This window comes from Sinohyriopsis cumingii, chromosome 6, assembly GCF_028554795.1.
Source record: "Sinohyriopsis cumingii isolate HCF-2022 chromosome 6, ASM2855479v2, whole genome shotgun sequence".
Taxonomy (NCBI): Eukaryota; Metazoa; Mollusca; class Bivalvia; order Unionida; family Unionidae; genus Sinohyriopsis; species Sinohyriopsis cumingii.
In genome coordinates, this window is record NC_142966.1 from 141,743,486 (window position 1) to 141,757,392 (window position 13,907).

The 13,907-nt window shown below is 33.9% G+C and overlaps 1 protein-coding gene across 2 annotated transcripts in view; it reads left to right on the forward strand.

Moving 5' to 3' along the window:
* LOC149798147 (BTB/POZ domain-containing protein 6-B-like) overlaps positions 1 to 13,631 on the forward strand; it is a 33,676-nt gene extending 20,045 nt beyond the window's left edge. For both annotated transcript variants that reach the window (XM_089963251.1, XM_089963252.1), the window contains exons 3-4: positions 7,710 to 7,999; positions 12,507 to 13,631. In XM_089963251.1, coding sequence (XP_089819377.1) covers positions 7,710 to 7,999; positions 12,507 to 13,590 — 1,374 coding nt within the window. In that variant the 3' untranslated portion in view covers positions 13,591 to 13,631. The remainder of the gene's footprint in view (positions 1 to 7,709; positions 8,000 to 12,506) is intronic.
* Positions 13,632 to 13,907: the final 276 nt, after the last annotated feature.

The window sequence follows — 13,907 nt, forward strand, 5'->3', positions numbered from 1 at the left end:
AGCCAGCAATAAAAGTAGCAATAGCAATACATGACATTACTGGTGGCATGATAAGTTGGTTATTGAAGAGAGATGGATAAATTATTATTTCGTATTACCAATGTTAGCTTGTTTTAGCATTAGCGGTTTCGATGTGATTTTGCATGCCGTTTGTTTGGATTAAGATCTCGTAGACCAGCTGATTGTCTTTTTCATTGTGTGCGCCTTTTCAGTTATTTAATACGCTATAAATATCAGCATTATATTTTTTCAGTGTGGTCTCTTTTCATTTCTACTTGTGATATCTTTTATAACCCAGCTAAGACATTGCCTATACTTTAGTCTATATTTGTCTTTCATGTATACCATTTTAAAACATTTATTAATGAAGTTTTTGGATGTACATTCTTTCCCTCCTATGCTTTTGTGATTAATACAATTTCGAATGCTGTATACACTTTGCGAAATATAAAATAATTTTTAGAAAGTCCAAACTTCCAAACAGTTCTCCAAAAAATATTCCAAATCACGCAAGTAATCTTATGCTTTTCAAAAATGTACAAGCTGAAAACGGAACAAATATGTGTACAATGTTACAAACTGTTTATCAGTGATGTTTTGGCATGTACATTCTTTTTCTCCTATGGTTTGTGATTAATACAAATTCGAATGCTGCATATACTGTACAACCTCTATTGCATCGTCTTGTGCTTCATTTGTTTGAAGAGTAAAATTTCGTTATCTTTTAAAGCTCAACATTGTAATGGTTCAAGACACTGCTATTTATGTATTATGTTTCCATCGTCTATGCAGGAGAAGTTTGTGTGCAGCCAGCTATGCTTGTCACGTATTTAATATTTTTAGTTCGTTTCCAGCTGTTAAACATTTCTTCATATTGTTAACACTGTACAAATATTTGTTCCTTTTATCTGTTTCGTTTTTTAACTCTTCTTTGTTAACTATACGTTCTATTCCCCTTCAAGTCTTTCAGTTTGCAAATGTTTTAATAGCTTAAAGTGCCATACCAGTGTATATAAAGTAAATACAATTCAATATTATTGAATAGAAAATCATGTCTAGAAGCGGTATGAAAAAACCCGATGAAAAAATTCGCCATAATAACTGAGAAATACGCTCAGGTGTGTTTTCGAAAATAATACACATCGGACCAATTTTATCGCTCGGTAATACATTTTGAACACAGACATTACTTCCGTTTCTATCGAAACATAAACAAAGCACTTGTTCCGTTCCATATTAGCTAGTTTGAAAAGTTTTATCATCACAGTCATGCCAAGAGGAGATCTTGGAGGTACAAGCAAGGGCAGCGGGGTCAGGTGTGTTACAGCAAATTGTTGGAATTCAAATGCTGATGGGTTTTCCATGCAATCCTTTCCGAAAGACCAAGCACTTCGACGCAGGTAGACATATTTTGTAACAATTTGTAACAATCAAAAGAGCAAACTGGGATGGTCCGACTGAGTTTTCTGCCCTCTAGGCTCTACTCCTTTCAGTTCACACAAGAATGCTCCCCATTTAGGTATACATTTGATGTTGAGCATATGGGTAGGGCACCAAAAGAAAGTCAAACTCAATGATGCCGCTACTCCGTCATTCCACTGAGTGAAGGAAACTGACAACCAAGCCAAGGTAAACTTCAACACCAAAGCATCAACTGTATCGGCTTGAAATGTTGTCACCATCAGAGAAAGTAACTTGTTAAGTGTCACCACCAAAGAAAGTAAGAAGGGGCTATTCAAAGAGAGAAGTTGCAAGGGTGAGTTTTTAATGGCATGTACCATATTATATATATGATATTCAACAGATCAGTCACTGCAACATTTCCATTTCTACCCTATAGAACGTTTTTACATAGTTTTCAAAACAAATGCATTAAATATCTAATCAATCAAGAACTGAGATATAAACAGTGGATAAATAGTCACAATTTTCATGTTGCCTTCAACTTTGTTTGACCATGTGAATAGAAAAATCTTTCTGCTGGTAGATTTAGAAGACGTACATATATTTTTCATTGTCGGACAAATGTGTGAATCAGATTACATATAGATATTTACAAACGTGACGAGGTTTATTCCCATCCGCAAAGAATACAAATCTGAATAACACAAAATGTAGTAGAAATTTTACAATATTGTGTTATGATTTTTTTCAGTGGTGGTGGTGTTGTCATGTTCAACAATTTTTCAGTCGTATCTTGGCAACAATCATTTAAGTCCATCAAGTTTTTTAATTAGTAGATTTATTTCTTATTGATCAATGATATTTGGTATGCAAAAGCATCTTATGGAGCACATGTCATATAGGTATGTGACTTTGATTTAACTGTATTGGTCTAGTAATTTATTGAATTTAGATCCATTTTTGTTAGTGTACACTTTAATTTTCATGCAAGATAGCATAAAACCAAGCTTTGGTGAATATATTTTATAACTTATAGGATCTAAAGTATTTGACAAGCTTGAAGAGATTGTGACCAGCAGACAAATGAAAAAATATGTACCAATGCTGTCATCTGGACCACAAGCTTCAGGGATACAACTCTGTGATCAATTATTTTGCACCAAAGATGACTGGTTTCTCCTATCATGGAATGCTTTCAAGGTAAAGCTTAAATTATTGCACACACAAACATTCTGATTCAGGTTTTTCAGTGTTTTATTTATAGTCCAGTATATTTATATTCAAATTAAATTATATATATCAAGATCTGATCTTTTGATATCCTACAATGTAAAATTTTATAACAGTTTTTAGTGTTTTGGAATGTTTGCAAATAAAGTATCTATAAAAATAAATTATCTGTATTCTGATAGAATGATATACTGTATTTTGCATCTTTATTTACTTTGAAAATGGCTTTAGCTAGCTGCATTGCATTTTAATGAAAACAGCCAAAGAGAGAAAGCACCAACTACGGATGTGAGAGCCAGATATAAAATACTGTATCCAAAGTACAAGAAAGGAGAATACACTGTCAGGAAAATCCTTGTCGACTCAACATATGGCAAGAATATACATTAGTAATTAATGAACATAAAGGCATATATCACTTAGAAATATAAATACTGTTGTGCCAAGTGTATGTACCTATATTATTTTTTTAAATTATTAAATTCAAACAGTAAAGGCAAAATATTTGTTAAAGTTGACACTCCTTTAATTTTAAAGGTCATGAATTTTCCCTGTGGTAAAATAGTAAAAATATACAAACAATTGTAAAAGCAAATACTTTTAATTCATGTATTAACTTCAACAAAAGGTTGCAGTTTTTGGCTTGTACAATACAATGCATATTAAATTTAATTTGCAGATTATGTCAAATGTCTGATGAAAACAGCATTCACAATTGGACAGGTGTCTCACATGAATCATGAAGGAGTAAAACTTATGGTAGATGTATCACCACCATTATGTAGTCTGTATGAGAGATCTGACAAGGATATTGCTACTCAAAATCTTTTTAGCAGGTTTAATTGCTGTCAGCCTCATGAAAGCCAGTGTAGTTCAGGTTTTGATCAGGAAAGGCAGTACCGATCCTCTGAAGAAGACATGATAGAATGATGACCCTCACTTCCTTGCCCAAGAAGTGCCAACACCACAGAGCAAATTGTCTATATGCTGCATACCGATGTCTTCTGAAATAATAATTTGAAAATTGAGTTGAAATAAAATATGCTTTATGCATTAGATCAAAGTTGGAAATCAAAATTTTAGTAGATAGTATTAGTAGTGACCCAGTGTGATTTATCATTATTTTGTATATCAATAAAGTTAAATGATTCCAGTATAATCTGTGCATACATACATACATGCGACACAAAAAATGAAATAAAACAATATTTGTACATGCATATGTGTTGTTTTTTGGCATGATTCATCAGTATCACTGGTATAAAGGTTAGACAGTGTAGACCTTCAGAACGTGGGTTCAATCCAAGAAGATGTCATAAAATGACTTGAAAAAGTGGTTTATTTGTTTTTTTGCTGTATTAATAACCCCAATACTATGCTGTCATGCATAGATCACGAAAGCAAAATTTATGAAAAATAAAAAACATGAAAATTACTCCGATATTTTACTTATTTCCTTGTTCTGGATGTTCTCCAGATTGTTGTCTATACTGGTAGTATGCAACTTTTAAAACATTGATGTCAATAAAACTGCAATGAACCCTGGATGGTGTGCTATACACTGTATCCCTTGGTATTCATTGCGGATACTTGTGACATTCTCTATGTCACAACACCATACACATTTCCTTGCTGTAGGCATTACCAAACAATGTCTACATTTACATGTAAAATAGAGTTTTCTTTTTTAATGCATTGTGCTGTGCTTGTCAAATTTAATCTCATATTTATGAACACATCAGTAGCACAGTACAATGACAAAAACTGACTAAAGTCAGGAACAGATAAAACGTTTAGTACAGCATCGTAAAATTAAATTAGATATGAAAGAAAATAGAAGTTGCAAGAAGATGCTTACCACAGACAATAAAAGGATTATTTCATAGTTTATTAAAATCAACTATTAGCGTACATATAAGAAATTCGAAATTTTAACTTATAATACAGCGTTCAGAATAAGAATTCACTTTTAATGTCATGAGGGTAATATCCTGCCTATTTCAATAGCTGTGAAAAAAAGCGGACCTCCTCTCCTAGAAATCTTAAGTACTTCTAAATCATATCAACTTGTTCACATGTTTTCAAAGCTTACAACTGTGATCCGATGTACCTTTTACTTATCAACGTATAGATACGTCTCTACCCATGAAATGCTATACACTTGTGCAGCCTTTATTACAGTTGAGAAAAAATCCAAATTTATAAAAGAATAGGAGACTGTCAATATCGTCGGATACACAGTTTTATCGTAACTTAGGCCGTAGACACATTCAGAAAACAATTACCTTGAATTGTCCGTCAATCTATCTTGTCTTTCTTCTTCGTCATCTTCATCTGCATCTTCGGATTGTTCGGTATTGGAAATATAGGGTTCAGACTGGTACGGATTAATTTGGGTGACGATACCAACTGAGCCTTTGTTTACAACAAGTGTTCAAAATGTGACGTCACGCTCTGTTTTCACTAAATACCGGAAGTGGTCGGCGGTTGCTTTCGGTTATGATCGTAAACAGGTGCAAACGCGATATTAGGTAGGCTCCAACACAGTTATTAATGAAAATTTTTCAATCGGATTTTTTATATTCGTATTTTGAATATATAATCTCGTTAACCAAGAAATAAACTGAATAAATGTAGATACACTGGTGTGGCACTTTAAGACTATTTGCATGATTTGGAATGTGTTTTGGGTGCTGTTTGGAAGTTTGCACCTTTCAAACATTGATTAGTATTTTGAAAATTTTACCTGTTTTACAGGTTTTGAATTGTGATGATTTAAATGTGATAGTGTTATGTAATAAAAAAGAATGATCTATAATATTCATCTGTTTCTTCCTTGCTCGCGTCACCAGGAGTTATGTCTATCGAAAGGCTATGAGAGTTGTTGTATCCTTTTGATCAGCTGTGGCAGAGCGTCAGTGTATTTTTTGGTTTCATCTTTTATTGATATACTCATCCATTCTATGGTGTATGATTTGTTAATCCTTTTAAAGAATTCTAAATTTTTGTATAGTAAGTAGAATTTATCCTTTGCATTGGAACAAACGTTTGCTTCTTAAAATCATAGCTTTTAAAGTTTTCGATATATCACGAGTTCCTTACAAGTGCCGTGCACGTCTTCCATTTATTATGTGTTCACTTTTTCAATTCAAGCGCATATCGAGAAGACATGTCACCGTCAATTTGTTTGTGTCAATGTATTTTTCATACGCTTGTATGTCAAAAATATCTTTCTTTCTCTGGTCATCCCTGTGCTTTACATAAACTCGTTTCGAGGGAAACTTTTTCCTCTCCCTTTATTGTGTAGTTGTTAAGTATTATGTTTAGTTAATGAATCTTTCATTTCGGTGTATATTAATTTATTTATTTCTCCCCTTTAATTTCCTGGCACAGTTAATCGATGTTTGTGCAAGCAGCTTGACTTTCAGATTATCAAAATACAACTATGGTGTGCAATTTAAACTGACTTAAAAGATATACAGAATACTTTATGGCTGATAAATATTCATTAGACGTTGTCAACAAACCAACATGACGACCGTCAGACAAATTCTAATTAATTAGTAATGTTTCTTAAATATCGTGTGCCATTTTGAATCGAATTTCGCCTACATAGCTTAAATTTTGTTTTGGTTGCATCTTTAATTTGTATGGTAAAGTTAGCCGCATACATATTTCGTTAATTGTACTCCCTTTAAATATGTAATCTGTTCCTTCCTCATACTGTACTGTTCAAGCGTTTTGCTCTCATGGCTGATGCATTTTATTGCATTGTTTTCATCATTAAAATTAAACTGTAAATCAACATATTTTCTAAGGCTTTGGTGTATATCTTATTATGCTTGAAATCATGAAATCAATATTTTGTTCTATAGTATGCAGTTTCGCAACATGTTAAAAACACGTTTATCCCGTCAAGACTTGGAAACAAATAGGCATCATCCCCAGATATTAACATTGTTCCTTTCTCGCTAAATGGATGAAATAGTTCCATCACCTCTCTGTACGTTGTCAAATTAAATGCAATTTAGCTCTGCACTTTTTTATGATTTGTACACAATTTCATTCTTTATTGTTTTTACAGTCTGAAACGTCCAGTAACATTTTGTTTCTTCTATCGGTAAATTAGTATGCTGTCCATTAACCTAATAACAAATATAAAATAATTAGATTTTGATCCAGTAATTATGTTTTTAATTTGTGAAATATATCCTCGAGTTCACTTTTAATGAATCTCTACCGTCACAGTTGTTTATTTTTTCATTGATTTCATGTTCTTGTATCCGAAGTCGAGAACACTAAAATACAAATATAAATACAGTATGCTTGTTCCATTTCCCATTAATTGCATACTACTTCCTTCTTTGGGATAAAGGCAGAATCCGTTTATCGTCGATTTCATATGAAATTTTATTAATAGTGAAATTCATGGAAATGCTGCTGAACTCAATCACTTTAAATGTTAGATTATTACAATCTGAATAAACGAATTAAATATTTAGCAACGACAACAACTCTGGATATTACTAATGTATTCTGCTCAGCGTTGAAGCCAGAAGAGATTTCCATAACTTGAACGTTTTCCAACAAGTTAGTAATAAAAGAATGTAAATGCTGCAAATAGTCCTGAAGTCCTAAATACGGACGAAGGGACAGACAAAGCCTATTTGTTTGGTTTCAGTTGTGAAAGTAGGCAACTATTTCAGTAAATGTCTCAATATCTAGATCTGACGTTTAGTCATCTGTCTCTCTGATATTTGGCTGTCTATGACGTTTTCTTTCTCCCTCCAAAATGGCCAAAATTATGATGCCATGATTAGAGCGATGTAAGTATATTTTAATGTTTACAATGACAGGATTATCGTTTTATGGAAACAAATAGATAAATGCACACTCCAATGTATATTGAACACATAAGCAAATATATAAATACTAGATAAATGAACATTGCGATGTATAATGAACAAGTAAACAAATAGATGAACAATAGATAGATAAATTCATATTGCAATGTACAATAAACCAAATACAAGGACAATTTTCAACATCTGATTAGCGATGTTTTTAATTTCCAGGACAATTCCTCCATCACTGAGGAAAATGCAAATGATCTTCCTCTTGGCTGGCAGTCGGACAAATCTCTTAGTGATTCCTTGTCTGTTTTGTTTGAAAAAGAACTCTGGACAGATGTAACCTTCACCTTTAGGACTGATGATCAAGTCTGGTCGGATCAAATCAAGGGTCATAAGGTCATGCTGGCAGCAAGGAGTCCAGTTTTCCAAGCCATGTTTTTCGGACTAATAGACAGCAACAATGAAATAGAAATAGTAGATGCTTCCCCAGAATCATTTAGGATGTTTCTAAAGTAAGTGATACTGTTTAATGTGGCACCCCAGCAAAATTTAGATTGTTTCTGAAATAAGGATTAGGCATTGAATTATATCACCCTAAACCATTTGGGCTGTTTCTGATGTAAGAGTGATGCAGTTTTATGTGGCAATTAGACTCATTTTCTGAAGTAAGGGTTTTCTTTCGCCCAGAATAATTTAGTCTGTTTCTGAAGTAAGGGTGATGCCGTTTTCTGTCGCCCAGAATAATTTAGTCTGTTTCTGAAGTAAGGATGATCCCGTTTTATGTGCCAGCCCATAATCATTTAGACTGTTTCTGAAGTAAGGGTGGTGCGGTTTTACTGGGCACCCCAAAATCATTTTGACTCTTTCTGATGTAAGAGTGATGCGGTTTTACTCGGCACCCGAGACTCATTTAGGCTGTTTCTGACGTAAGAGTGATGCAGTTGTATTGGGCATCCTAGAATCACTTCGGCTTTTTCTGAAGTAAGGGTGATACAGTTTTATGAGGTGTCCCAAATATGCATGTCACAAATTGACGATGGTGTTGATGACGCAAGAATATAAGTTATATGCTCACGAAACTAACGTAGCCACAATCATCCGGCCCACTCCTGCTTTTATTGCTATGTTATGGCAAGCCGAAGGTATGATTCTGTTGATTACAATATAGTTAGCTTTTTCGCACATTGGTGGGCGTTCAAAATGGCCTCTTCTTGTCAGTTGCATTGAACATGGGCCTAAAAAATCGAAGCCAAATTAAAAAGAGGCTCTGTGAGCATTAATAAAGGAAAGTTGAATACACTAATGAAAACGAAACTTATCAATTTACACCTTTAAGGTAAATAACACTAAAATATATGTCAGTCAGTCAGAATGCTGTAAGATGAATTTACGTTTTAAGAATGTTTAAAGATGTGTTTGCACGGCGAACGTCTTGAAGTATTTTACCTTATTTTTCCCTGGACTATTATCGACAAATTCTCAATGCAGATGTAGTCCGTGCACGCCGAGTCTAAAAACTGACGATGCAAAACAGTAAAATAAGAGATAGAGACAGACAGACATAATAACATAGAAAGATACACACAAACAGAAATGGAGAGAATATGATAGAATCAATTAAAAATATAAACTCTGGTTTATTTTATGTGAGGTACCATTTTTCGTGAACTTAGTTCTTGAATTTAAATACCCACCACAAAATTAGTTATCGATTATGAAGAAGCCTTCCCCCCTTCCTTATTGATACAGTCTGAGGGATATACAGAACTATTCGATAAGTCAACTGCATTACTTTTATGTGGTTGTTGCTATTATTCTTGTGGTTTAACGCCATTTTCTGCACATGATTAGCTATATATAGCGGCCAGGATGAATAGCTGAAAACGCAGGCAAGAACCACCGATACTGGCAAGCTTCCTTACATATCTATACTGACCGCCCCAAACTCAGACCTACTAGGACAGAGGTGAGATTGCAGCCGTTGGCAAAAGTGAGCGCTTTAGAACACTCGGAGCATCGCTCCCCCCCCCCCCCCGCAACAAAATATATGCTTTTACCTGTGTTTATTGTATTTTAACCCTTTAAAACAGTAAAGAAATATATAGCTGGTTAAATGCACGTATATATGTATACAGTATCCGGTATCTGTCAATTCCACTTACTGCCTTAAATCGATATATCATTAACTATAGAGATAAAGAGATAAATGATAAATTGTTCAGGCTCTAATATCAACGAAAATGAAATAAAGCATAATAAATGATAGTATTATTTAAACAAATCTGATTTAATACTTATCATTTAAGTGAAACTGTTACTGAAAAGTTGAAATCCTCTCAAAAGCATATCTCAGTTCACCCATGCATGATCACTCCAAAATGAACACATAGTATAACGCTTTAAAGCTAAGCACAGCTTACGCGCACACTTCACCAATTACAGACAAAACCGCTGAATCAAAACCACCGAATCAACTTCTTCTCACTCTGGTCTCCTGGTATGCATTCAGGTTTGTCAGGCAAATAATCCTGAATTTATTAGATTACTCGACTCAGGTTTCCTCAGAGATTAGGCCCGATATTTCGCGTATTTTCACGAGAGCCGCAATTTCTCATTCAGCATGAATCGGTTGATTTTAAGGTCCACTAATACAGTACAACGATGGGATCTTCCCTTTCCTTCATGGCTCGTTTAGCATTTGATTTGTGGCATAGTAATTTTAATCATTCTTTATTTCTTGTCAGGTCTCGTGAGATTGACACAAAGGAGTGATTAAATTCTCTTTCAATTTAGTTAGCATTTCCGCACTTTGATGTGCTATGAAAACATCAAATATTGACACTGCATCGAAAAATCGTTATTTGATCACGTGTTTTGTTTACACACGGAATGATGGCATTATCCGAAATGAGTGGGGAGGGGGCTCTAAGCTGAATTTTACCACTCTAGGGCCCTTTGTTAAAGCTATGATCAGCAAAAAGTATTGATGGGGCAGTAGTTTAAGAAATTATACATATATACTTTAATAACCAAATGGTTTAGTTTTATTGCCTGCGTTGGCTCTCTGATATTGACCACTTCGACGAAAACACGGTGTGAGTGATCTTGACAGGTGTCTAATTTGTGCTCATACATGCGATAGTATCATTTTAACCATTCAAACTACCGTTGTTTGCTGTCTGCATATTTGGTTTGTTTGTATTCTATATTCTGGGTATCTGTAGATTAGAATCCATGAAATTAAATGCCTGCAAATGCGTAAATTGTGATAGGCAAATCCACAAATGTAAGTACCTACAAAAATGTACTTTTTGACAAAACTACTAAAATAAGACCCACAAGAATAAATGTTTCACACAGATTATGACGAGTTCTACTAAACATGTTACAAGATGATATGTTTTATATAGAAGTTGCATTATTGTTTAAAAAGTCCATTAGAAAAGACATAATTTTCTTTAATGATATTTTAATTAGTCTATTAAACCATACGCACCATGTATTCAGTAAATGTAGTTTCTTTACAATAAAGAATTTGAGAAATATTTGTACTTAATATTTCCAAACTTAGAGGAAACCAAATGCAGTCATTTGCAACTAAAGGATACAATTTTCTTAACTGTAAATTGACCTCGATCAGTAAACATAACACATTATGGTATCTAACACACTCCAATGCAACGTTAATAGTTGCATTTCAATAATTATTTATATGACCTTCACAATTATGGCAATGAATGATTTAAGATATGAAGAAAAAAATCAAGGGAACACAGTACCAGTACATTTTCGTGTATTTCTATAAAATCTTGTTATATAGAACTAGAAGAATTATAACTTTGGTTTTATATACCATTCTTTTTGTTATTTTTAAAGTGGCTGGCATAAATTCAAAACTTCAAGGTTGGATAAATATAACAAAATAACAACTGTTGGAGTGTAGTAAAACTAGACAGTCCAATCTTGGAAAAGTAGCAGTACAAGATGCAGAAGTTGAAGGTTTGCATCCATCGGCCGCTTGCTGATGATAGGAATGATAAACATTAAAATATTTCTTGAACATCACTCCATTTAAGTTTCCTGTTCTTTTTTATTTCTGACTTCCTTTGATACTCTTATTTTCACTAGTTCGACGAATTCTTTTATGGCAATGCATAATGATTCGAATTTTAGATGACTCCTTTTAGGGCAATTCATATTGATTCGAATTTTAGATGAATCCTTTTATGGCAATGCCAACTGATTTGAGTTTTAGATGAAGCTTTGCATGGCAAGGCACACAGTTTAGAGTTTTAGATGAATCCTTTTAGGGTAATGTATATTGATTTGTGTTTTAGATAAATCCTTTTACGGTAATGCATATTGATTTGAGTTTTAGATGAATCCTTTTAGGGCAATACATATTGATTCGAGTTTTACATGAATCCTTTCAGGGCAATGCATATTCTTTTGAGTCTTAGATGAATCCTTTTAGGGTAAAGGCATATTGATTTGAGGTGTAGATGAATCTTTTTAGGGTAATGCATATTGATTTGAGTTTTAGATGAATCCTTTCATGTAATGCACACTGTTCGAATTTTAGATGAAGTGTTTTAAAGGCCCATTTCTGGGAGGAATTTACAATATCGCATTTAGTTTAGCTTCTTTGTCATCATCTATAATAAAAAGAAATTGTTTGTTTGTTAATGTTCACAACAACGTTTCCTAGCTGTAGTAGATTATGATTGATTGATATAACGATTCGTCATTAAAAAGTCTAATATATGTCTTTAAAGATTATAAGGACAGTAATTTAAAGATGTAACAATGATAATACCGTCTTGTATTACTTTTTTATATTAATTTTGGAAACGTAGGTCAATATTATTTGAAAATACATTTCTTGTTAATTAATTAACCGATACAAAAGAGGATACACATTACATCAAAATCAATAAACCATAAATGCCATTAAAACGGCCTACTCCTTATGTCTGTATAATTTGGATTCTATTGTACTATTTGATTTTCATATTTCAGCTGTCTCTACACCGACAACGTGGCTCTCGATGAAAACTCTCTAAGTCAGGTTGTGAAAGTAGCTCACAAGTATCAAGTAAGTCATCTACTGGATTTGTGCTCTGAGCAACTAGAAGCACTCATATCTGTGGAGAACGCGTGCGAGATCCTGGACTTGGCCGTTTTTTACAACCTGGAGAGTCTCATAGAAAAAGCTTGCAATTTTGTAGATGACCATGCCGACGCGATCATAGAAACACAGGGGTTTATGGACATACCAGTACAAACGCTCAAGGTGATTCTATCAGGGGACACCTTTCATACCAAAGAGTTGAAACTCTTACGTAAGTGTTTGGAATGGGCGGAAAATAAATGCATGCTACAAGGCTTAGAACCTGAGGATGAAAATAAGAGACAAGTTCTAGGCGATGCATTTTTCCATCTGCGACTTCCAACCATGACTCTTTCTGAATTCACAGAGAATGTTTCAAAAACACAGCTTATTACATTAGAAGAATCTGTTAAAATATATCAATATATGGGGTGTCCATCACCCCAAGAAGAGGTTTGCAACTCCATTATTTCGAGAAAGCCAAGATCCTCAGTCATACTGTGGCCAAATGACGAGAGTAGTATGAACTTTTACTGCCCAGATGATGTTTATCTGACGGGAATACAACTTATTGGACCAGAGAATCTGCCGACATGTCTAGCATCTTCTTTTCGATTTCTCTCTGATGAAGAAGACCAACCTGAGAGGCAGCTACGCGACATTGCTATTCAGGGGAAGTTTACAGTCATGGAAGCTAACCTAACCGTTACGTTTAAAACACCATATCTTCCAAAACTCCCTAATTTTGTTTCCTTTGAACAGAATATTTTCCTAGCCCGAATGGAAAAACCATATACATTGATCATAAAAATAAGCAGCACTACTAGCTACAGCGGATCATATCTAGAAAGACTTCGAAAACTGTTTGCAGACTCTTGTTCAAAGACTTCTGTACATAAAAGGCCTGTAAACTTTCTCCACAAAGGTTTTCCATACTGCTCATGTCAACCATTAATCAAAGGCGTACAGTATACAAACATTTCCAATAGGTAATTTCTATTGATTACAAATGTTATATAAGTTTTGAATTTGAAGTCGCTCACCTAGTTCATAGCTTTAATGATATTTTAAAACAAAGATGTTTTATATAATTAAAGAAGCAGGTGAAATACATTTTCCCCTCATAGTTCTTACCGAAAATGACTGTAGTTGCCTAAGTTATTAACTAATTCTTTTTGGTAATATATGTCCCAGTCACATCTTTCTTAATTGAACAGAAGCTCTTTGTGTCATCTTCAACATCAGCAATTCCTGGAACAATTGAAGTGAAGGGAAAGAAAGATTGAAAGACAAATGGGAAACGTTACACC